The 25706-nt window shown below is 39.9% G+C and overlaps 1 protein-coding gene across 3 annotated transcripts in view; it reads left to right on the forward strand.

Moving 5' to 3' along the window:
* The window catches only part of TTBK2 (tau tubulin kinase 2), a 215205-nt gene that overhangs the window by 39834 nt on the left and 149665 nt on the right, over positions 1-25706 (forward strand). For 2 of the 3 annotated variants that reach the window (XM_066343762.1, XM_066343763.1), the window contains exon 3: positions 10038-10181. In XM_066343762.1, coding sequence (XP_066199859.1) covers positions 10038-10181 — 144 coding nt within the window. Of the gene's footprint in view, positions 1-10032; positions 10182-25706 lie in introns of all 3 variants that reach the window. The other variant, XM_066343764.1, reaches the window with a different exon arrangement.

Here is a 25706-nt window from a genome sequence, read left to right on the forward strand (position 1 = left end):
TCTCCCACTGAGCCAACTGGCCAGGGCTCTGGAGGTTTTTATTTGCTTTTTGCTTGTTTGTCTGTTTTTGCTTAATTTCTTCACCTTTTTCATCCAGTCCTGCAACCACCCTCCCCTCTGACAGCTGTTTTTTGTGTCTATGAGTCTGTTTCTATTTTGTTTTGTTAGTTTATTTTATTCATTGAGTTCCACATATGAATGAAAGCATGTGGTACTTATCTTTCTCTGACTGGCTTCTTTCACTTAGCATAATACTGTCTGGGTCCATCCCTGCTGTCACAAAGATGTGTGAGGTGATACCTCATTGTAGTTTTAATTTGCATATCTCTGATGCTTAGTGACTTGAGCATCTTTATTATATGCGGCTTAAGTGTCTGTCTCCGATAGCTTATTGGTTGCTTGCGTAACTGTACTAGCCAATGGGGTGAAGTTGCCACGGCTGAACGCAAATTGAGCAGGTCAGGGGGAAGGTGAACATTTGTTTGCATTGGCAATCATCTGCTTTTGAAACAATTTAAGGCTGAATGCAAATTGAGCGTGTCAGGGGGAAGGTGAACATTTGTTTGCATTGGCAATCATCTGTTTTACATAAAAACTACGTCTTAACGTAATTTCTTTTAAGAATGCCTCCTAGAAAATACAGCACTGAAGAGGAGAGAAAAGGAGCTAAAGCTGCACAAAAACGGCTTTCTCGACAAAAAGAAACCACTGAGCAGAGAAAGACAAGGCTTGCTTCAGTCGCAGAGCAAATGCGTCTTTCTCGGCAAAATGAGACTGATGAGCATAGAGAAACAAGGCTTGCCTCAGATGCAAGACAAAAAAGCCTGTCTTGACAAAATGAGTCCCTTGAACAAAGGCAGGAGAGAAATGCAAAAAAAACGACAGAGTAATGCTGACCAAAACGCAAAAAGGATTAAAACAGTTTCAAATGGAGAAACTTTAATTTTTGAGCATTCCTCTGGTGACATGAATATTAAATGTGAACACTGTCAGTCCTTAAACTTCAAGTTAGAAACTAATCGATTTGACCGTGGCAAGAAAGGATTTTCTCAATGTTGCAAGTATGGAAACATTGTAGTTCCACTAATTGAGAATTATCCACCACTCTTGAATAAATTATTGACTAATCAGCATCCAAATAGCAAACAGTACATGGATAGCATTCGATCCATTAATAGTTCGTTTGCTTTTGTGTCCATGGGAAACAAACCAATTGACTTGCCTGGACCAGGACTTTATTGCTTTCGACTTCATGGTCAAGTTTACCATCAAACTGGAACTTTGCATCCTTCTGACGGGAAAAGAAAGTTTGCTCAATTATATATACTTGATCCCTCAGAAGCCAGTTCGGCACGTTTAGAATGGAATAAAAGAGTTCCTGAGACCTTACTTAATGAAATGGGGGAATTATTTCAAGACATTAACTCATTTGCAAGGCAAGCTTAAAAATGATGGAAAGATCTACACAAGAAATGTTGTGTACAAAGAGATCTTTGACATGTGAATTAACATTTTATTATTTAAATCACCTTTATTGAGCTAGCGGTGGCTCTTAAGAAATGTACCGCCAGTGATTTCCTTCATTGCACTCTACTTTAAGCAATTAAGCAAGTAGAAGGGGGAAACCCCGTGGGACACTAAGCAAAGGGGCGTCCTCGCCGCCTGCCCTGGGTAATTCAGTTTGAATTAGCAGACACCTTTGCACAAATCATTTTAATTACAATTTATAATATCTAGAACAGTGGTCATTTCATATGACCGCCGGGCTTTCTAGTCTTTTCATATGTCTATTGGGCATCTGTATGCCTCTTTGGAGAACTGTCTATTCAGGTCCTTTGCTCATTTCTTAATTGGATTGTTTGTGTTTTTGGTGTTGAGTTTTATAAATTCTTTATACATTTTGGACATTAAGCCCTTATTAGCCTTATCATTGGCAAATATGTTCTCCCATTCAGTGGATTGTCTTTTCATTTTGTTAATAGTTTCCTTTGCTGTGAAAAATTTTTTGTTTTAATTTTTTTGTTTCTCTTGCCCAAGACGACAGATCATAAAAAATATTTAATGGTTTGAATCAAATTCAAATAAAGTCTGGATATTGCAATTGGTGACATCAGTTAAATCAGAGAGAGAGTCAGAGAGAGGGATAGACAGGGACAGACAGACAGGAACTGAGAGAGAGATGAGAAGCATCAATCATCAGTTTTTCATAGTGACACTTTAGTTGTTCATTGATTGCTTTCTCATATGTGCCTTTACCGTGGGCCTTCAGCAGACCGAGTAACCCCTTGCTAGAGCCAGAGACCTTGGGTCCAAACTGGTGAGCTTTTTGCTCACGCCAGATGAGCCCGTGCTCAAGCTGGCGACCTCGGGGTCTCGAACCTGGGTCCTCCGCATCCCAGTCTGATGCTTTATCCACTGCGCCTGGTCAGGCATCAGTTAAATTTTTTAATTTTTAGAGTTTTTTTTTTTACATCTCTTTTTACTTAGAATTTATTTGTTGGAGAAACTAGGTCATTTGCATGTACAATTCCATGATATGGATTTTTCTGATTGTTTCCATGTGGTATTAACATGTTTCTGTGATGTGTTTTATGTAATTGCTAATTACATATAGAAGCTTGATTAAATCTGAGTTCAGATCTAATCTGAGGTAAGCAGTTTTTTTATAAAGAGTATCATGAACTTTCAATAGGAGGCACATACTGCCTGATTTCCTATAATTTTTGTGGTGTTACTACTATAAATTGTCATTGTCTAGGTCTGTTAATTCATTAGGGATTGCAGATTTGTGATGTTCTAGCATTCTTTCATTTATTAAAGTACATCTATACAGCAAAAATTTTCATCATCAATTGTTAGATTACCTGAGATACAGTCTGATTAGAAGAACAGGATAAATGCTTATTTCTTTTCTCAGTTTACCAGTTTTACAAATAATAAACAGGTGTCCTAGGATTATCTGATATTAACCAATGAGATTTGTAAAAATAAAATTAAGGGCCCTGGTCGATTGGCTCAGTGGTATAGAGCGCTGGCCTGGGGTGTGGATGGTCCCAGGTTCAATTCTTGGTCAGGGCACACAGAGGAAGTGACCATGTGCTTCTACACCCCTCTGCCTCCCCTTTTCTATCTCTCTCTTCTCCTCCCACAGCTATGGTTCGATTGATTTGAGCACATTGGCCCTAGGCACAGAGGATGGCTCCATGGAGCCTCTGCCTCTGGTGCTAAAAATAGCTCAGTTCTGAGCATGGCTCCAGATGTGCAGAGAATTGGCCCCAGATGAGGGTTGCCCGGTTGATCCCTGTTGGGGCATGTGTGGGAGTCTGTCTCTCTATCTTCCTTCCTTTCCCTTGGAAAGAAGAAAAAAATAAAAAATAAAAATATAATTAAGAATTCATGGATTTAAACAAATTTTTTTTTTTACAGAGACAGAGAGAGAGTCAGAGAAAGGGATAGACAGGGACAGACAGACAGGAACGAAGAGAAATGAGAAGCATCCATCATTAGTTTTTCGTTGCGAATTGTGACACCGTAGTTGTTCATTGATTGCTTTCTCATATGTGCCTTGACAGCAGGCCTTCAGCAGACCGAGTAACCCCTTGCTCGAGCCAGCAACCTTGGGCTCAAGCTGGTGAGCTTTTGCTCAAACCATATGAGCCCTCGCTCAAGCTGGCGACCTCGGGGTCTCGAACCTGGGTTTTTCGCATCCCAATCTGACACTATCCACTGCGCCACCTCCCGGTCAGGCGGATTTAAACAAATTTAATGTTTTTATTTATTGTAGTTGTTATCCTTATTGATGCTCAAATTTTCTCATTTGACTAGGAAGACACTCTCAAGTTGTCTCCTAAGTTCTTTTAACATGATCCTAACAGTTTTTTGATGGCTTTCTTGCCCTAGACTTGGAATCTGCCATCTCTCCTCCTCTTAAAGGAGCTATTTTCATTTTGCATATACTTCAATATACCTAGTTTTTTGTTACCAAAAACTTTGTTCCATTAGCAGGTTTAGCAAAGCTATTTTAGTGGTTTCCTTAGTCTATGAACAGATTGGAAAAAGAAAATTCTCCTTTAGAAGTAAAATTTTTATTTTTATGGTATAGTGTTTTACTGGTTAGGCTTTGAAAATTTACTTAAGTGAATCTTAAGAAAAGGACCATGCATGTCATCAGCATGGACTGGTGCAGGGAGATTCCAACAATTGGTAATCTTTTATGTAAGTCGGGAATGAGTGTTGCTCTGGTGAGAGCTTTGAAGTTAGTACTGCCATAAAGGTTGGCTGTTCAACAGAAGTGGCAAATGAAGTTATGCCTGGCCTAGTTACTCTTTTCTGATAGTTAGAGCTAATATATATGTGTGGAGTATGTCACCCACATAGTGGAGGCACAGTGGCAATTTTAGTGAAAAATCACAGGTTCATTGTTAAGGTTTGTGTTTTGGTTATCTATTGTTATATAACAACTACATCAAAACTTAGAGGCTTAAAATAATCATCTATTTTGTTCACAGTTTTGTCGACTAAGAATTTGGGAAGAGTTTGCCTAGGTGGTTTGTCCCATAGCCATGCAGTGCTAGCAGGGTTGGTTGGGTTGGAGGATTCACTTCTAGATGGTTTGGTGTCTTGGGGGTCCTTAGTTTCTTCACCCTCCCTTTATCCTGGTGGCCCATTTTTCTAGGATCACTTCACAGGCTTTTCTCAGGTGGCTGGCTTTTGAGAAACAGGTAACAGAAGCTATAAGGCTGTTTAAGGGCTATTATTAGAACTAGGACAGTGTTACTTTGCCATGTTCTGTTGGTTAAAGCAGCCACAAAATCCACACATATTTAAGGGGGTGGGAAAATGAACTACTTCTTTTTTTAATTTTTTTTTTATTTTTTGTATTTTTCTGAAGTTGGAAACGGGGAGGCAGTCAGACAGACTCCTGCATGTGCCCGACCGGGATCCACCCAGCAGGCCCACCAGGGGGCGATGCTCTGCCCATCCAGGGCGTCGCTCTGTCGCGACCAGAGCCACTCTAGCACCTGGGGCAGAGGCCAAGGAGCCATCCCCAGCGCCCGGGCCATCTTTTGCTCCAACGTAGCCTTGGCTGCGGGAGGGGAAGAGAGAGACAGAGAGGAAGGAGAGGGGGAAGGGTGGAGAAGCAGATGGGCTCCTCTCCTGTGTGCCCTGGCCAGGAATCAAACCCAGGACTTCTGCACGCCAGGCCGACGCTCTACCACTGGGCCAACCGGCTAGGGCCGAACTCTACTTTTTTTTTTTTTTTGTATTTTTCTGAAGCTAGAAACGGGGAGAGACAGTCAGACAGACTCCCGCATGTGCCCGACCGGGATCCACCCGGCACGCCCACCAGGGGGCAACGCTCTGCCCACCAGGGGGTGATGCTCTGCCCCTCCGGGGCGTCGCTCTGCTGCGACCAGAGCCACTCTAGCGCCTGGGGCAGAGGCCAAGGAGCCATCCCCAGCTCCCGGGCCATCTTTGCTCCAATGGAGCCTCGGCTGCCGGAGGGGAAGAGAGAGACAGAGAGGAAGGAGAGGGGGAGGGGTGGAGAAGCAGATGGGCGCTTCTCCTTTGTGCCCTGACCGGGAATCAAACCCGGGACTTCTGCATGCCAGGCCGACGCTCTACCACTGAGCCAACCAGCCAGGGCCGAACTCTACTTCTTGATGGGAAAGTGGCAAAGTCATACTGAAGGTGCAAAACTGATGGGCAAAATTGTTGTGGACATCTTTAGAAAACAGTCTGTCATAGGCCTTTATTCTTTCTCTAATCTGTATACCCCTATCATATTAAACTGCCCCTGTCTCTTTCCCTCCTAATCCACTGATGTCTTAGGGCATTAGCAAGCTCAATAGAAAGTTAATTCTCTACTGTTGTTCAAATGACATAGGAATGACCAAGGAGAAAAATAATTTACTTTAGCCTAAATTTGTTTTTTCTGTCATTTATAAGATTTTTTGTAGGGTAAAACATAAAGCCATCTCTCATCACAGTTTATAACTAGAAAGTTGTCCCTTTGTTACTGTTTATGAATATTTTAAGTTACTCTAGACTTTGTTGAATGAAAAAAAAAATACAGAGACTCACAAGTACCAATCAAGACCCAACAAAGAGCAATTTACTTAACCAAAATTAATTTCTGGAACTTTTCTTTTTAAGCGAGAGAGAGAGGAACAGATAGGGACAGACAGACAGGAAGAGAGAGAGATGAGGAGCATCAACTCATAGTTCCGGCACCTTAGTTATTCATTGATTGCTTTCTCATATGTGCCTTGACTGGGAAGCTACAGCAGAGCAAGGGATCCTTTGCTCAAGCCAGTGACCTTGGGCTCAAGCCAGCGACCTTGAGCTTCAAGCCAGCACCTTGGGCTTTAAGCCAGAGACCTTTTGGCTCAAGCCAGTGACCATGGAGTCATGTCTATGATCTCACACTCAAGCTAGCAACCTCGTGCTCAAGCCGGCGACCTTGGGGTTTCTTTTTTTTTTTTTTTTTTTTTTTTTTCTTTTTTTTTTCATTTTTCTGAAGCTGGAAACAGGGAGAGACAGTCAGACAGACTCCCGCATGCGCCCGACTGGGATCCACCCGGCACGCCCACCATGGGGCGGCGCTCTGCCCACCAGGGGGCGATGCTCTGCCCATCCTGGGCGTCGCCATATTGCGACCAGAGCCACTCTAGCGCCTGGGGCAGAGGCCGAGGAGCCATCCCCAGCGCCGGGCCATCTTTGCTCCAATGGAGCCTTGGCTGCGGGAGGGGAAGAGAGAGACAGAGAGGAAAGCGCGGCAGAGGGGTGGAGAAGCAAATGGGCGCTTCTCCTGTGTGCCCTGGCCGGGAATCGAACCCGGGTCCTCCGCACGCTAGGCCGACGCGACCTTGGGGTTTCAAACCCGGGTCCTCAGCATCCCAGGCCATCGTTCTATCCACTGCACCACCGTCTCATCATGCTAAAATTTTGGAACTTTTATTTAATCCAGAGCTCATACCAGGGTTCCTCATGATATCTCTTCCCATTATCAGGGGAAATTAAAGAAGGATTATGGTTCATATATACAAGCAATAAATACAATAATTGCTTAGCAATACAGGGTGGGGCAAAAGTAGGTTTATAATTGTGAGTTTGCAAAAGACTTTATTCCTGCATTATTATTTATTATTCTTCTCTTTTTTAAAAAAGTTTTTTCATTGAGAGAGAGAGGGAGAGGGAGAGAGGCATCAATTCATTGTTCTATTTAGTTGTGCACTCATTGGTTTCTTCTCATATGTGCCCTGACCAGGGATTGAACCCACAACCTCCCTGCACCAGGATGATGCCCTATCCATTGAGAACCTGGCCAGGGCATGTATTCTTTTACATATGGACAACTGTTAACCTAGTTTTGCCCAACATGTATATATATAGTTACCACTTTGCCAAATGTTATGGAAAAAACAAAAAGTAGATGGAGTGGCCTTCTCTTTGAAGGAGCTTAGTTTCACTGTTGGGGGCTAGGATATTAACAATGAAAAGTGGGAAAGTTAAGCAACCTAGCCTGGGTTGCAAGTATTATCCAGATATTTAACTTAGTAAAATGATTAAGTGATTAAGCAAATAATTCCTATAGAAATTCAGAAGATAAAGAAATCAGCCTAGATACAGTATTGAGTATCTATGCTGGAGAAAGAAGTGGGACTTGAGCTGAGGCCTCTGGTTAGGATTTAGCACTCTGTGCCTCCAGTAATGACTTCCTATATTATATCACATCCTAGATGTTTGATAATGTGATAAAGAGAAGACTTAGTTTTAGGAAATGGAAGAAGGCTAATTGTAGGTTGTTTCTAGCTTGAATTATATCAGTCGTCCCACTCCAGTTTCTCATAACTGTTGCTAGCTCTTCAGAACTTGCTTATAATAATACTAGAAAGCCCGGCGGTCATACGAAATGACCGCTGTTCTAGATATTATAAATTGTAATTAAAATGATTTGTGCAAAGGTGTCTACTAATTCAAACTGAATTACCCAGGGCAGGTGGCGAGGATGCCCCTTTGCTTAGTGCCCCACGGGGTTTCCCCCTTCTACTTGCTTAATTGCTTAAAGTAGAGTGCAATGAAGGAAACCACTGGCAGTACATTTCTTAAGAGCCACCGCTAGCTCAATAAATAAAGGTGATTTAAATAATAAAATGTTGATTCACATGTCAAAGATCTCTTTGTACACAACATTTCTTGTGTAGATCTTTCCATCATTTTTAAGCTCACCTTGCAGAGGACCATCAATTATTTTTAATTTTACGTCCGTTCTTTCACAAACTCTTGAACAGCTGACATAAAGTTGACTGTGTCCAAATGCAGGCTCAGGTAAAAAAATGCCGCACGGTCAAATCGATTAGTTTCTAACTTGAAGTTTAAGGACTGACAGTGTTCACATTTAATATTCATGTCACCAGAGGAATGCTCAAAAATTAAAGTTTCTCCATTTGAAACTGTTTTAATCCTTTTTGCGTTTTGGTCAGCATTACTCTGTCGTTTTTTTTGCATTTCTCTCCTGCCTTTGTTCAAGGGACTCATTTTGTCAAGACAGGCTTTTTTGTCTTGCATCTGAGGCAAGCCTTGTTTCTCTATGCTCATCAGTCTCATTTTGCCGAGAAAGACGCATTTGCTCTGCGACTGAAGCAAGCCTTGTCTTTCTCTGCTCAGTGGTTTCTTTTTGTCGAGAAAGCCGTTTTTGTGCAGCTTTAGCTCCTTTTCTCTCCTCTTCAGTGCTGTATTTTCTAGGAGGCATTCTTAAAAGAAATTACGTTAAGACGTAGTTTTTATGTAAAACAGATGATTGCCAATGCAAACAAATGTTCACCTTCCCCCTGACACGCTCAATTTGCATTCAGCCTTAAATTGTTTCAAAAGCAGATGATTGCCAATGCAAACAAATGTTCACCTTCCCCCTGACCTGCTCAATTTGCGTTCAGCCGTGGCAACTTCACCCCATTGGCTAGTACAGTTACGCAAGCAACCAATAAGCTATCAGCGACAAACAGACACTTAAGCCGCATATAATAAAGAAGACAGAGGTCCTGATATTTCCAAGTTAAGCTAACATATTTTATCAGGAAGTATATTAAGTGTTTAATTTGATTAGAGTTTACTCTGATTTGCGCATAGAGATATATAGTGAACCCTGGGATAGTTTAGAATGGGAGCTTTTTGCGTGCTCTTTGGAGTCTGTTGAGTGCCTTAGAGAGAAGGATAAATGTCACAGAGAGGGCTGGGTGCTGGCTGCCCTCCTATCTCTAGCCTCCCAGTATATACATCTCAATCAGGTTCCAGATAAGATTACAACTGGTAAAAATATTTCATGCTTTAAAAAAGTCTTCAAATGAGCCTGACCAGGCAGTGGCGCAGTGGATAGAGTGTCGGACTGGGATGCGGAGGACCCAGGTTCGAGACCCCGAGGTCACCAGCTTGAGCGCGGGCTCATCTGGTTTGAGCAAAGCTCACCAGCTTGGACCCAAGGTCACTGGCTTGAGCAAGGGGTTACTCGGTCCACGGTCAAGGCACATATGAGAAAGCAATGAACAACTAAGGTGTCACAACGAAAAACTAATGATTGATGCTTCTCATCTCTCTCCGTTCCTGTCTGTCTGTCCCTATCTCTGACTCTCTCTCTATCTCTGTAAAAAAAAAAAAAAAGTCTTCAAATGATTGCCTTAAAATTAAAACAAATCTGGTTGTTGAGAAGCATTTGTGTGAAGCGAAGCTTTCAGATACTGTGGGGTTTTTTTTTGACAGTTCTGATGCTGGCTATAGACCAAATTTAAAAATTATTTGTAGCTGAAATAATTTTACTATCATTTGTGGACAAACCTGTGGGAAAAGGTTCTGATGTTACTTCTAGGCATTTGTTTTCCTCTTGCCATATTCATGGTTAATTTAACAATGTTGAGATCTTTTTATTGTAAAATAGCAATAGCAAAATTATATATATTTTCTAAATATCAGAGACAAATGGTTTTCAGATAGAATCTTCTAGTAATTTTGTTTGTGTTCTTATTTCCTCTGCAGTTGAGGAAGATTGGGGGGGGGTGGCTTTGGAGAAATTTACGATGCACTGGACATGCTTACCAGGGAAAATGTTGCACTGAAGGTGGAATCAGCTCAACAACCAAAACAAGTTCTGAAAATGGAGGTTGCTGTATTGAAAAAACTACAAGGTAAGTTGCTTTGTGTGACATACCAAACAATTTATAATTTATTGTTATCTTTCTGAACCTTAATTTCATTCTCTAACTATTAATTGAATTTTCTGATGTCAGATTGGTATTAACATGCTGAGCATTTTTCTCTTTAAAATTTTATCACTAGCTAGTAATAGAAATACTGATTGCTTAGCATAATCGAACTTTAGCAATTCTTTTTTCATGGTGAGTAAGGATGAGAGTGAATTACTTGAAACATTTTATTTTAGAAAGTGTTTTCATAAGGCTGTCAGGGTAAATTTAGCCTTAAAAAGCAACAACCAAACATAAATATATCTTGAGTTGTTTCTACTCGTATCTTTGGATGTTAAACATACTTTAATCACATGAAGGAAACTTCCTTCAAATCACACTGCAGGATGGAATGGGAATAATACTGTTCGTTATGTGTTGATTTCTTTAATTTCAGTTTCATAAAATAACTTTATGGCACTGTATTTATTTATTTAAATTTTTTTTCAACGCTGAGGTCACCGGTTCAAAACCCTGGACTTGCCCAGTCAAGGCATATATGGGAGTTGATGCTTCCTGCTCCTCCCCTTCTCTCTATCTCTCTCTCTCTCTCTCTCTCTGCCTCTCTTCTCTAAAGTAAATAAATAAATAGTAATTTAAAAAGAAAAGCTTACTGTCAGCTTTATAAAAAATTTTTTTCCATTGATTTGAGAGAGAGACAGAGAAAGGAAAGGGAAAGGGAGAGACAGAAAAAGAGAAGCATCAACCTGTTATTTCACTTTGTTGTTCCATTTAGTTGTGTACTCATTGCTTCTCATATGTCCCTGATCAGGGTTCGAACCCACAACCTTTTGTGTGTGAGACACTTTATCCACCGAGCCACCTGGCCAGGGCCCTGTCCTTAATTTTGAGGTCTGTTTTACTAGTTGGGTCCCTATTATTTTACTACAAGGATAAATAATTTTTTTCTGACATCAATTCAGTAATTTAAACCCTGAATACATTGCTAGTTTATATTCATCTTTGTATTTTCAGTTTAATGACATGATATTATGATATTTAAAATTTTTTTTAATTTTAAAAGATATTAGTTTGAGAGAGGGAGAGAAAGAGAGAAGCATTGATTTGTTGCTCCATTAGTTGTGTACTCATTGGTTGATTTTTGTATGTAACTTGACTAGGGATTGAACCTGCCGCCTTGACATGTCAGGATGACATTCTAACCAGCTGAGCTACCTGACCATGGCCCTAAATGTCTTCTTGTTGTTGTTGTTTTAGTTTAAGATTTTTGATGTGTGTGACAGAGATAGAGAGAGACAGAGAGGGACAGATAGGGACAGACAGACAGACAGGAAGGGAGAGAGATGAGAAACATCAATTCTTTGTTGCAGCACCTTAGTTGTTCATTGATTATTTTCTCATATGTGCATTGATCAGGGGCCTACATCAGACTGAGTGACCCCTTGCTCAAGCCAGTTACCTTGGGCTCAAGCTGGTGAGCCTTGCTCAAACCAGATGAGCCTGTGCTCAAGCTGGCAACCTCTGTGTCCCCAGTCTGATGCTCTATCCACTGTGCCACCGCCTGGTCAGGCTGGCCCTAAATGTTTTACCTGAGTCAAAATTAAATAAGGGTGATTAGCATATTAAGTAATCTTGCTAAGCTCTAGGAGGTTTGATATTGTTATGAGACATTCATTAGTATCTAAAGGAATTTAGTACTAACATACAGAACAAAGAAAGTTACTATAATTGGCTCAAGTAACTATAGTTGGTAGAAATAGCAAGGGTAAAATACTATGTAGCCTAGACTTTCAAATTCATGACTGTATAATCTTTTGGGAGAATGTGCTCTCTTTGTTAATTCCTAATTTTTGAAATTCTAGTCAATTAATTTCTGTTAAGTAATGAAATGTGTATTATAGATTCTGGCAACGTCTATTCTTTTAATTTTTCCCTTTGCCTTAAATTTTCTAGTTATCAGAGTTTCTCTACCAAAGTCAGTTCATTTTTTTTTTTAATTTTTTTATTAATTTATTTTATTTATTCATTTTTAGAGAGGAGAGAGAGAGGGAGAGAGAGAGACAGAGAGAGAGAGAGAGAGGAGAGACAGAGAGAGAGAAGGGGGGAGGAGCTGGAAGCATCAACTCCCATATGTGCCTTGACCAGGCAAGCCCAGGGTTTTGAACCAGCGACCTCAGCATTTCCAGGTCGACGCTTTATCCACTGTGCCACTCCAGGTCAGGCATTTTTTTTTTTAATTTTTTTTTTTTATTGATTTTTAGAGAGAGAGGAGTGAGAGAGAAAGAGAGAGAAGGGGGAGGAGCAGGAAGCATCAACTTTCATATGTGCCTTGACCAGGCAAGCCCAGGGTTTCGAACCGGCAACCTCAGTGATCCAGGTCGACGCTTTATCCCACTGCGCCACCACAAGTCAGGCTCAAAGTCAGCTCATTTGATTAGAGCATGATGCTAATAAAATTATAGATCTGGCCTGACCAGGCGGTGGCTCAGTGGTTAGAGCGTTGAACTGGGATGTGGAGAACCCAAGTTCAAGACCCCGAGGTCGCCAGCTTGAGCGCCGGCTCATCTGGTTTGAGAAAAGCTCAGCAGTTTGGACCCAAGGTCACTGGCTCGAGCAAGGGGTTACTCGGTCTGCTGAAGGCTCACGGTCAAGGCACATATGAGAAAGCAATCAATGAACAACTAAGGTGTCGCAACGAAAAACTAATGATTGATGCTTCTCATCCCTCTCCGTTCCTGTCTGTCCCTCTCTCTGACTCTCTCTGTCTCTGTAAAAAAAAAAAAAAAAAAAAAAAAAAAAAAATATATATATATATATATATATATATATATATATATATATATATATGTTTAGCCCAAACTTAGCTCTCCCAAAACATGGGAAATTAGGAAACAGTGGAAATGCACCCATTGTCACTACTAGAAAAAATGGATACTTGGAGAAGGAAAAATAGGAAAAAAGATGGCACATTCTTTTTCTCACCTTTTCTCCCTTCTCCCTATTTGTTTTGAACTGTTCTCAATTCATTCTCGTAGAAGCCACAATGGGATGCAGCTAGAATTACCCCTTTCTGAGGTTATTGATTCTAGGAGGTCTGTTTTACTCTCAGCTAAGCCCATGAGTTGTGTCATCATCAACTTGGCCTGGACAACTTCACCTGTCTTTCTCCTACTTGGCCCTGAGTAGATGCTTCCAGGTGAGGCAGGATACAGTTTTGTAGCCCTTTCAGGAAGTTCTGCCTATTTTGACCATGGTTTACTCAGGATTCTAAGTGATAAACCTTGAAGATCAGTTTAGTACCTTTAATGGATGAATTAGAGATCCTTGAATGCTAAGTCTCTTCTTTCCTTCTATTTTATCTTTCATACTATCAGTATATAATCTAAAATGTTTTTCCTATTGGTTTATAATCCCATAACATCCTATTTCTTACAATTCTTCACTTTTCAAAAATTAATAGGTTTTTATCTTCTGATATGTATTTCAATGAGGCAGCCCTTGACTTTCTGTTCATGACTTCCTTATGTCTTCTACATACTTAATGCCTTAGAACTTCTTTTTGTTAAGCAAGCTTTGGAATCTAGACCCTTTTGAGAACATTTTTATAGGGCTGAACTGCTTTCATCTTCTGGTTGTCATAATGACTTCTTACTCAATGACCACAACAAAAAAGGCTAAGTATTTAAGGGAAAAATATATAACCTGAGGCAAACCTTTTATAAGATTGGTTGGTTTTAAATTGATACTCAGTTTTTGATAACTGGTATAAGGATTTTTTTCCCTATAAGATAAAAAGATATATTATGATGAAATTAGCCCAAACCCTAAATCTTATTTCATTTAATTAATCAGTCCCCCCTTTCAAAATTCTCATACCGTCTCTTTCTGGATTCCCTCAGTTCTCAATTTTTACTCAGGTTTTCCTGTACTTAACAACTATAGATTTCTTCAGGTCATACATAACTCTCATTACCAGTATGTGCCTTTCTCATTGGTCCCAAAGTGTGAAGGCCTTAGCATTTTACCACATCTTTCCTTCTGAATGACCTTCCCCAGACTATTAAATCAGATTACTTTCTTTTCAAAGTTCTCTCAACTATTTTAGATGTATCCTCCAATTCTCTATTGAATCAAGCTAGACTCCTAAATTGTACTTGGTTTTTACAGATTTATTTGCATGTTTTAGTCACTTCTAAAATGAAGCCATCTGTGTATAGGCCTATTATGTAGTACTTTTCTAACACTCGGTTATTATTTTCTGAAGCAGTGGTTTTCAACTGCCTGTCCAGTGTGGGTCTGCCAGAAATTTCATGCCAGTTGCAAGAGACTTAACCACCGTGATGTTGTATGAAGATTATGGACCTATTATAGACTATAATCTTCATACAAGATTAGGTGGTTATCTCTTTCATGGACCAGTGGTTGAAAAACGCTGCTCTAAAGTATACCTAGTAAACCAGAAGACTTAATAAGCCTTTCCTTTTATTAATATTGTTCAGATACATCTTCATATACTCATCTATTTGTGTCTTCCTTCTCTCCATTTGTGACTATACCACTTTCATACCTTTGTTTTTCAATTTATTTGCTTTGAAACTGTGTAAAGGGGATAATTGTCTCTATAGTCTGTTAGATTCTTTATTCTCTCTTCTCTCCTATCTTAAATAAATGCTATATAGTGACCTACCTATCTTCACTTCTCAATATTCATGATCTCTTGAGCTGTATTCACCATACCACTTAAAAAATAGTTTTGTATGCAGTACAGGTATAAGAAGAAAAAATATTCTTTCTATGATTTTAACTCTGATCACTAGTAATTTTGTAGTACCTCAGGAACCTACCATCAATATGTGTTAAAAAGTTAGATTTCCATTGCAATTTTAACAAAATTTGATACATGTCTAGAATCCTGCAAGTGAGATAGGCAAATCTTAATATTGAGTTTTAGCCCTGGCTGGTGGCTCAGTGGATAGAGTGCCAGCCTGGTGAAAGGACGTCCCAGGTTTGATTCCTGGTCAGGGCACACAGGAGAAGCAACCATCTGCTTCTCCCCCCATCCCTCTCCGCTCCCCTCCCTGCCCCCCTTCTCCTTCTCTCCCTCTTTCCCTCCTGCATCCAGTGGCTCTATTGGTTTGAGTGTGGCCCCGGGCACTAAGGATAGCTCCATTGGAGCAGATCAGCCTCAGGTGCTAAAAATAGCTCATTAGCCTGACCAGGCGGTGGCGCAGTGGATATAGCGTCGGACTGGGATGCAGAGGACCCAGGTTCGAGACCCCGAACCAGCTTGAGTGTGGGCTCATCTGGTTTGAGCAAAAGCTCACCGGCTTGAACCCAAGGTCGCTGGCTCCAGAAAGGGGTTACTCAGTCTGCTGAAGGCCCACGGTCAAAGCACATATGAGAAAGCAATCAATGAAAAACTATTGATTGATGCTTTCTCATCTCTCTTCGTTCCTGTCTGTCTGTCCCTGTCTATCCCTCTCTGACTCACTCTCTGTCTCTGTAAAAAAAAAAACACAAAATAGCTCATTACTTGAGCATGGGCCCCAGATGGGGTTGCCAGGTGAATCTGGTCAGAGTGCATGTGGGAGTCTGCCTCACTATCTCCCCTCCTCTCACCTAAAAAAAAAATTGAGTTTTTCCCTAATTTTTTATTATGAAAAATTTCAAATATACAAACAAGTAGAGAATTATATAATTAATATTCATGTATTCAATACTCAGCTTCAATAAGTATCAGTATTTGGCCAGTCTTGTTACGTCTGTATTCTATTCTTTTAACATTTTCTCTACTTTGCTGGAGTTAAAAAGAAATCCTATAAAGAAGCTATGGTACATATAGACAGTAGAATACTTCTCAGCCATAAGAAATGGTGACATATTGCTGTTTAAAACAACATGGATAGACCTTGAGAACATTATACTGAGTGAAATAAGTAAACCAGAAAAAGCTAAGAACTATATGACTTCACACATAGGTGGCATATAAAACTGAGACTCATGGACAGAGAGAAAAGTTATGTAGTTCCCAGGGAGAGGGGGCAGGGAGAAGGGGAGTAAAGAGACAAATTTATATCCCAAACAGGTGGGATATAAAACTGAGACCCATGGACATAGATAAAAGTGAAATTGTTACTGCAGGGAAGGGGCTTGTGAGGAAGGGGAGAGGAGAGTAAAGAGAGACAAATACATGGTGACAGAAAATGATTTGACTTTGGGTGGTGGGCACATGACACAATCAACAGTTTAAATACTATAGAGATGTTCACCTGAAACCTATGTACTCTTATTGAGTTATGTCACCCCATTAAAATTAATTTCAATAGAAAAGAAAAAATCCTAGACATATATCAATCATATATATATAAATACTTCAGTATGTATCTCTATCTAATAGATAAGGGCTTCTTTTTAAAGAAAAACTGAAAATACTTTTTATTTTATAGTCATGAAGTATCAGGGAATTTGTGGGTTTCAAGTGTGGGGGGTATTTGGAAAATATCAAAATTTAAGAGACATTACTTTGCCTGTTAGAGCTTTGTTGATGATTTTGTGAATCCATGAAATTGAATCTGTTGGAACATAAAAAGTCTTAGCCACTTACCTTCACACACACACAAAAAAAATGTTATGAGAACATATTAGAGGTATATATTTGTTAAACTTTAGGAAAATTTGGGAGATCTATATTATTGAAAAAGTGAGGTAACAAGTAATAAGTGAAAATGCCTCAGGTGACTAGTTTTAAAAATAGATTTGAGACCTATTGGAGAAGAAGCCTGTGCTCCAGTTTTTCTTTAACTTAACCTTTTACAACCATTTTTGGTTTACAGAAAAACTGAGCAAAAAAGTCCAGAGTTCCCATATTCCCCTCACCCCCAGTTTCTCCTATTGTAACATCTTGTATTGGTGTGGTACATTTGTTACATTTGGTGAACCAATATTAATATATTGTTATTAACTAAGTATATAATTTACATTAAGAGACTCCTTTTTAAATAACATAAACTCAGTAGTCTTAAACACTTAAAAAAAGTATCTCTCAATACCATCTAAAGTGTAGTCGTTGTTTAATTTTTTGCAGTGTCCCAAAAATATCCTTTTACAGTTGACTTGTTCAAATCAAGATTCATACACTGGCCCTGGCCGGTTGGCTCAGCGGTGGAGCGTTGGCCTGGCGTGCAGGGGTCCCGGGTTAGATTCCCGGCCGGGGCACACAGGAGAGGCGCCCATCTGCTTCTCCACCCCTCCCCCTCTCCTTCCTCTCTGTCTCTCTCTTCCCCTCCCGCAGCCGAGGCTCCATTGGAGCAAGGATGGCCTGGGCACTGGGGATGGCTCTGTGGCCTCTGCCTCAGGCGCTAGAATGGCTCTGGATGCAACAGAGCGACGCCCCAGAGGGGCAGAGCATTGCCCCCTGGTGGGCATGCCGGGTGGATCCTGGTCGGGCGCATGCGGGTGTCTGTCTGACTGCCTCCCCGTTTCCAGCTTAGGAAAAATGAAAAAAAAAAAAAAAAAAGATTCATACACACAGCCACACAGCAGGAACATTACATTTGCTTGACAAATCTCCTAAGTCTCTCTCTCTTTTTTTTTAGCAAGCAGGAGCGAGAGAAAGAGACAGACAGACAGCGACAGACAGGAAGGAATAGAGATGAGAAGCATCAACTCATAGTTGTGGCACCTTAGTTGTTCAATGATTGCTTTCTCATATGTGCCTTGACCCCGGGGGTGCTCCAGCTGACTCAGTGACCCCTTGCTCAAGCCAGAGATCTTTGGCTCAAGCCAGCAACCATGGATCATGTCTATGATCCCACACTCAAGCCGATGAACCTGGGTCCTCAGTGTCCCAGGCCTACACTATCCACTGTGCCACTGCCTGGTCAGGTTCTTAAGCCTCTCTTAATTTATAAGAATTCTTCCTTCCTATCTTTTTTTTGGGAGGGGGGAATTTAGTTGTTGAAGAAATTGCTGAAGTTCTTAGTTTGATAGAATAGTTCAAATTCTGGATTTGGCCATTCACATCCTTGTGGTGTCTTAGCATGTTCCTCTATTCACCATGTTGTCTGTGAACTGGTAGTTAGACCTAGAGCAGGCGTGGCCAACAGTTTTTGCCCCAGGCCAGATTAGAAAGAAAACATTTTTCACGGGCTGGAGGAAATATTAAAATTAAAAAATGTTCCCTGGCCGGTTGGCTCAGCGGTAGAGCGTCGGCCTGGCGTGCGGGGGACCCGGGTTTGATTCCCGGCCAGGACACATAGGAGAAGCGCCCATTTGCTTCTCCATCCCCCCCCCCCCTTCCTCTCTGTCTCTCTCTTCCCCTCCTGCAGCCAAGGCTCCATTGGAGCAAAGATGGCCCGGGCGCTGGGGATGGCTCCTTGGCCTCTGCCTCAGGCGCTAGAGTGGCTCTGGTTGCGGCAGAGCGACGCCCTGGAGGGGCAGAGCATCGCCCCTGGTGGGCGTGCTGGATGGATCCCGGTCGGGCGCATGCGGGAGTCTGTCTGACTGTCTCTCCCTGTTTCCAGCTTCAGAAAAATACAAAAAAAAAAAATGTTAAGTACAAAAACGATTCGTTTAAGTAAACAAAATTTTATTATGTAATTTGTTTATGAATAAAGGTGAGTAAAAAAAATTTAATATACAATATTATTTTAATAAAAATATATTTTAATAAAAATATAATTACATACCATATAAATATCCAAACTATCGCAATCAATTGAAACAATATTTAATTAATAGAATGAACTTGAAGGAGTTATATTGCAAATAAAACAATTATTTCGTTTTACAAACAGCCTGGACACGTTTTCAGTTATCAACTGCAGCTATTGCCTATGCTACAATGCCACTTGATTCAGCACACTTGCCCACAAAAATAACGAATTGTTTGACCTTGGATGTGCACTGGCAAACTCCGCCTAAAAGAATGTGGGTTTCACATCACCACTAAACGTCAAACAGTTCATATCGAGTACAGATGAGTACAAAAGTTGTAAATCTTTATAATGGAATTTTTTAAAAAATAAGTATTGCGAATCCATTCAACCAATTATTGGAAGTTAACCCTAGATTAGTCACACGCAAAATTCTTTTCCGCGTATCACTATCTTCTTAAATATCTCAATTTCTGATAATCAAAGACGCTTCCTCTTCTGAGTAGCTGAGATTTTAAAGTAGCGGAGAATATTAAAAATTTAATCGTGGGCCACATAAACTCATTACACGGGCCGGATGTGGCCTGGCGGGCCGGATGTTGGCCATGCCTGACCTAGAGGCTACATGCCTAGATCCATTGTTTCTGCAGGGCTTGTAAAATGGTGATTTTTCTTATTCCTTTTTTCATTCCTTCCAAAAGTCTGAACTAGAATTATTCTACAAGTAGAACTTTATCTCATCAGCGGTTTGTTCCCTCTGAAATTTAGTTACTATAAGTAGGACAGAATAAAGGCTTAATTTTTCTTTCCTTTTATTTACCAATTTTCAGAATAATGAGTTGTATCCTTATGTGACTAGTGACTTGTTTTCTGTTTTAAGTATCACTATGAAGTCATGTATATTTACCTATTTAATTTCAACCTATTGCAGTCATTCTTCTTTTGATGCTCAAATTTTCATGTCTTTAGGTAGTGGAAGCCCTTTCAAGTTGGCTGCTGTGTCCTTCTGACATAACTCCAGTGTTCTGTGATACCATTCTTGCTTTCTAGCACAGCACATGTTTAAGGTATTCCTTGAACTTTCCCTGTACCATAGTTGGAATCAGCAACCCTGTTTTTCCAAGAAGCCCTATTCGTTTTGTTGGGAAATAGTTGAGACCACAATGTGGGCACTATATTGGACCAACACACTTTTCTCATAGGTTTTAATAAGTTCTAGATTTTGCCTGTTTTAATCTTATGTGGACTTTTCAACTTGCTTGCATTGTTTATTTTATTTTAAAAATACCATTACATTCTATTTTAAATTGCAAGCCTCTTAAAGGGCAGGGATTATATAATTTAAGCCTGACGTTTTTGCTCAGTGGCAAAATGATAGCACAAAGTAGGTGTGATAGCACACATTTGCAAATGGAGATATGGGAGAATACGATAACATAATTCTTCTATTTCTGACTATTTTTTCATTGGTTCTTTGTTTTAAGAAAAATAAATAATTGGAGTTCTGGAATAATTTGTTAAAGAGTGCTATAAATACTAGTTGATCAAGTCACTTTTGGATGACTATGGTTTGGATGCTAAAAAGCATATTATATGGAGATTCAACTCTTCATTGTTATAAAAGACAATCATTTGTGTCTTCCAGAAAGTGATTTCTATTTGATTGAGAAGTTTTTTTATTTTTATCTCTGCATATAGGTAGGTCTAATGTTTTGGGAATTTAGAAAATTGTAAAATTACTATAATTTATATTTTATATATGTTTTCATGAAAGGGAGTCTTTCTAGGATCTTTAAAAGTTTATATTTTGTTAACTTAGGTCCAGGGGGTGTATAAATATATAGTTATGCATAAAGATAGTTTTTCTTTAAAAGTATTCTGTAGATCACATATCTCATTAATTCTTACATGTGTTCTTTCCACAATGTGTTCACCCTAAATGAAGTTTGTTGTATTTAAAAATCACTACTGAAATCATTGAATGACTAGAAAATTGTACTGCCTTACTGTCCTATTTTAGCCCTTTCTGTCATATTGTGAATGATCAGCATATCTTACCTCTTGTGTTCTTTCAAAGCACCAACTTGAGTAAAACTGAGTTTTTTCTCTCTATATATTACCTTGGATGAGATATTCATGGTATTTGTTGGTAAGAGTACATGCCTAGATCCATTGTTTCTGCAGGGCTTGTAAAATGGTGATTTTTCTTATTCCTTTTTTCATTCTTTCCAAATTTCTGAACTAGAATTATTCTACAAGTAGAACTTTATTTCATCAGCGGTTTGTTCTCTTTGAAATTTAGTTACTATAAGTATGGCAGGATAAAGGAAATATAGACTTATTTAATTATTTAAAAATTATTTTCTCCTCTAAATCCTCTGAAAGCAAGTGAGTTATTACTCAAGAAACAAACGAGTAACTGCCATTGTTCGATCACTGAATAACTTTATTATTCTCAGTTGAAGTAGTTGGGAATTAATTTGTCTTACCCCATATAAATGTAGAGAGAAACAATATAGCCCATAAAGAAGGGATTTTGTATTGACTTCCAGGGACTCCTTTTACCTTGAGATATTGGTCCTGTTTTTGTTTGTTTGTTTGTTTTTGCCTTTGAGACTACAGCACACAGGCTCTGAGAGTTGGGAAGAAGGGATACTATTACAGAAGAGCAAGTGCGACCTTCCCTGCTGGAAATCTCCAGCTACTGCTGCAAAATACAACTGCTTCCTTTCCCTAGTCATAACAATGTAAGAAATATGTAACTTCTTTCTAGTCTAGAAGACTGTCTCTGAAAGTTACTCCCAAGTTGCTTGCCTTCATTAAGGTTCATGTGTTCCATCAAAAGATGTAAGGTCTCTGATAACTCCTTTTGTGGGAGAGCATAGTAGTCAATGTCTGGGACCTAAAGGGTTAGGAATAAATCCTTACCCATTTTATTGCATCCTTTAACTTGTTACCTGCCCTTTTGTTTATTTCATCCTGTGCATTTACCTTCCCCCCTCAAATTAATTTTGCTTGCCCTGTTTAAGGTTCATCTGTTTCATTAAAATGTGTTTGGGGATCTCTGAGAACTTAACTTGTTCAGTATGTTTAACATTTACCTAGTTGGGAGAGTTAACATTATCTGCAAGTTCAGGGTTTTGTTTATTCATTACTCTGTTTGGACTTAGAAAAATGACACATCAGAACTAGGATAGCAGAGATCCCCCCCCCAAGAGACAGTAAGAGAGAGGGACAGAAGGACAGACAGGGAGGGAGAGAGATGAGAAGCATCAGTTGGTAGTTGTGGCACTTTAGTTGTTCATTGATTGCTTTCTCATATGTGCCTTGACCAGGGGCTCGAGCTGAGGCAGTAACTCCTTGCTCAAGCTAGCGACCTTAGGCTCAAGCCAGCAACCATGGGGTCATTTCTGTGATCCCACGCTCTAGCCAGCAACCCAGTGCTCAAGCTGGTGAGGCCGTGCTCAAACAGATGAGCCCGTGTTCAAGCTGGCAATCTCAGGGTTTCGAACCTGGGTGTTCGAACCAGGTCAATGCTCTATTCACTGCATCACCACCTGGTCAGGCGAGCTCCATTTTCTTGAAAAAGAATATAAGGTATATGTGCGTGTCTTTGTATGTACATACACATATTTTTATATGTGCTTTATATGCACAAAGGAAGACTGGGATCATAACAGAACTCAAGAAGCTGTTGGGAATGGTTATGTTTGGGTATTGGAATTAGAGGTACCAGGAAAGGAGAGGATCTTTTACTTTTTCCCTTTATACTTTTGGTTCTTAAGAAATTGGAAAGAATAATGCAAACATTTCTTTTATAGTAAAAATATAATAATTATAAATATCTCAAAATTCATTCTTTATCTTTTTAAATTTCTGAATGCTTGAAAATACATGGTAAATTACTGTAATATAATTTAATTAAAAGGCTATTTTGGTTTGTGAACTTACTTTATAAATGGTTGGTAATATCTTATTTGTGGGGAGATCTGTAGCAGTGTCTGAGTGCTTCCTATGTGCTAGGAACAATACTACTGAATGTTAGGCTCATTCATACTTGTTTTGTTTAATCTTATATCTATTTTTTTATCTAATGCATACATAAGACCTCCCTTCCTTTTGTTTACAACCTATTTTTAAGGCTGAAGGCTGTAAATTTGAAAATCAAACAGAAGAATTAAGTAAAAAGTAAAAGTTTCCTTTCTCTTAGTCCCTCACTCTCCTCCAAAGTTAACCACTGTTATGGTGTCTTGTTTTTATTTTCCAGAAACAGTCAGTACATTTCATAAATCTATTTGACCACACACATATTTAACCATATCATTATATATGTCATATATGTATAATGTATGACATACATAATATAATTGTGTATGTATAAAATCTCCCTCCCTTACCCATATCTTCCAACAACATGTGGAATCATACTGTATATATACTGTTCTGCAACTTGATGTGACCCCTTAGATTCAGACAGTAAAACTCATTTTCTGTGCACTTTTATGTTCAGCAAAGAGTGATCCTTCAAAATATATTGATTGGATCATGTCACTCTCCCACCATTGCTAAAATATTTTAAGGCTTGCCTTTTCTCAGGTAAATTCCACCCATCTTAACATGGCATGACTTTTTTAGTTCCTAAACAGTTTATGGCCTCTTATCTGCCATTTGTTTTTTCTGTCTTATGCTTTGGATAACTCCTTTCTTTTCTTTTTTTAAAAAATTTATAACAAGCCTAATATTTATAAAAATCCATGGGTAAAATAAGATTTAAAGAAATAAAGCAAAGTACAATTAAGGGCTTCATTTTTTTTCCAAGCATGTAATATCCCAAAATAGATATGCTTAAAAAAATGTGATTCTACTTGCTTGCCTGTTCTCTTTTCTTCAATAAGGTTATTATAACATTTATTTATTTTTAATTTTTAATTTATAATCAAAGTTATACAAATAGTTTTAAAAAATCAATCAGTTCGACAAACTTTGTTATGAAAAACAATCAGGTTCTAGTTCCAGATAAGATGGAGTAAGCATACTTCACCCTGTCTTTCCCACTGAATGCAGCTATAAAACCTGGACAGAATGCTTGGAGTGGCTATTTGAGGACTCTGAAAAATAAATAGTAGGAGGCAGATTGGGGAAGAAGACCAGAATTCAAAGTACCAGTGAACTGGTGGTGAGTTTACCATTTTCTTTCTTCCAGTATGCCCCCGCCTGAACTTAACATATCCTGAAACCTGGAAGTATGCATCATTAACATGGACAGAAAAAGCACCAGAAGTCCTCTATTTCTGACTCAAAGAGCAGAAAAGGGGTTTCTCAGTGCTCAGAGAAAATGTGGCAATCCCACATCCTTTTCTTTTTTTTTTCTTCTTTATTTTCTTGTACCCCAGGCCTCAGGCAATCCATGGCAGTGGCTGCAGTGGCCTCAATGGGGTTAGGCAGGAGCCTAAATCTCAGAGAGAGGGGAACTTTCCTCTCAAATTGGAGGAGCTATGTTCTCAAGAAAGTGGAGCAAATTCCATTGCTTTTCTTCTCTCTGTGCTCTTCTGCTGGTTGGCCCTGACTTCTGACACAGTCATGGGAAGTACATAGCAGAGTGCAGTTAATGAAGCCCAGCTTTCTGTTTGAAGGCTAAGAAAGGGGAGCCCCAGGGAAACAGAAGATTGCATGTAAAGTTGCTTATGGACTGCTGAGCTGACTTCCAAGCTGTGCATGTGTGAACCTGATTCTAAACAGCCTAAATAAATGTTGAGGACTGAATATGAGATATACCATCCCAAGCCCTAAACTGGACACTACGTGGGACAGTTATGGAACACACTACTAAATTGAAATTGGAAGCACAACCGACAGAAGACAGATTAGAACTTGAAGTATGAACCCAACTGGGTTAATTACTGACTAAAAAACCCCCACAAACATTCTCATTGGGACTTAAATTAGACCCAGAGTCTCATAAATTTAAAAATGTCCAGAATATAATCTACAATTATTCAGCTTAAAATAAATTAGAAAAATCTGAACTTACATAAGAAAAGATAACACAATCGCAATACCAAGACCACACAGATGGTAAAGAGTTATCTCGGTGGGGTGGCAAGATGGTGATGGAGGAGGCAGATGTACCAACTTCCAACTCCCAGAACAAGGTGGATTACAACTTAATTTTAAGAACAATCATCTGGAAAAACCAACTTTGTACTCTTTAACCAGGGATCACTGAAGAAGCCACACTGAGACTGGTAGGAAAAGCAGAAACGCAGAGGGGGCTGCCCAGTTCCCAGGAGCAAGCGGCAGCCCAGAGGGAATTGCGTGGAGGGAAGTGAGTTTAGCACAGAGGAGAGGGTCCTGGGCCCCAGGAACGAAGCCCCAACCTGAAGCCCCAGAGCCTAGAAGAGGCGTACGGACAGTATTTAGCTGCAAAACAAGCCAGGATACTATTTGTGAGAAAGAGATTTCTCAGACCCAGGATTTGTCTTAAAGGGTCTGCACAGAAAACCTCTTTCACAACCACTCACCCGGGACTCCAGGGGATGGGGAGAGATGAGATGACTGGAGTAGCAGGCAGGAAGAGAGTTTAATCTAGGAGGCACAGGGAGAAACACTTTGAGGGACAGCCACCCCAACCCCTGGGCTGAGTCACTCCCCAAATCTGAAGTGAATATTTCCCCTAGAACCAGCAATACCAGCTAAGGGAAGCAGGTCACCAGCCAAACAGAAGCTCTCCTGTGGCAGTCAGAGCAAAGAATCGCTTAGAAGCGGGGAGCCATCCAGGATACAGTATTGAGTGCTAAGGTCTGAGCTGCATCACCATCCCCACACAGCTGATTACTTGCTGGAGGGCGGGTGG

The sequence above is a fragment of the Saccopteryx leptura genome, chromosome 6 (assembly GCF_036850995.1).
Source record: "Saccopteryx leptura isolate mSacLep1 chromosome 6, mSacLep1_pri_phased_curated, whole genome shotgun sequence".
NCBI lineage: Eukaryota > Metazoa > Chordata > Mammalia > Chiroptera > Emballonuridae > Saccopteryx > Saccopteryx leptura.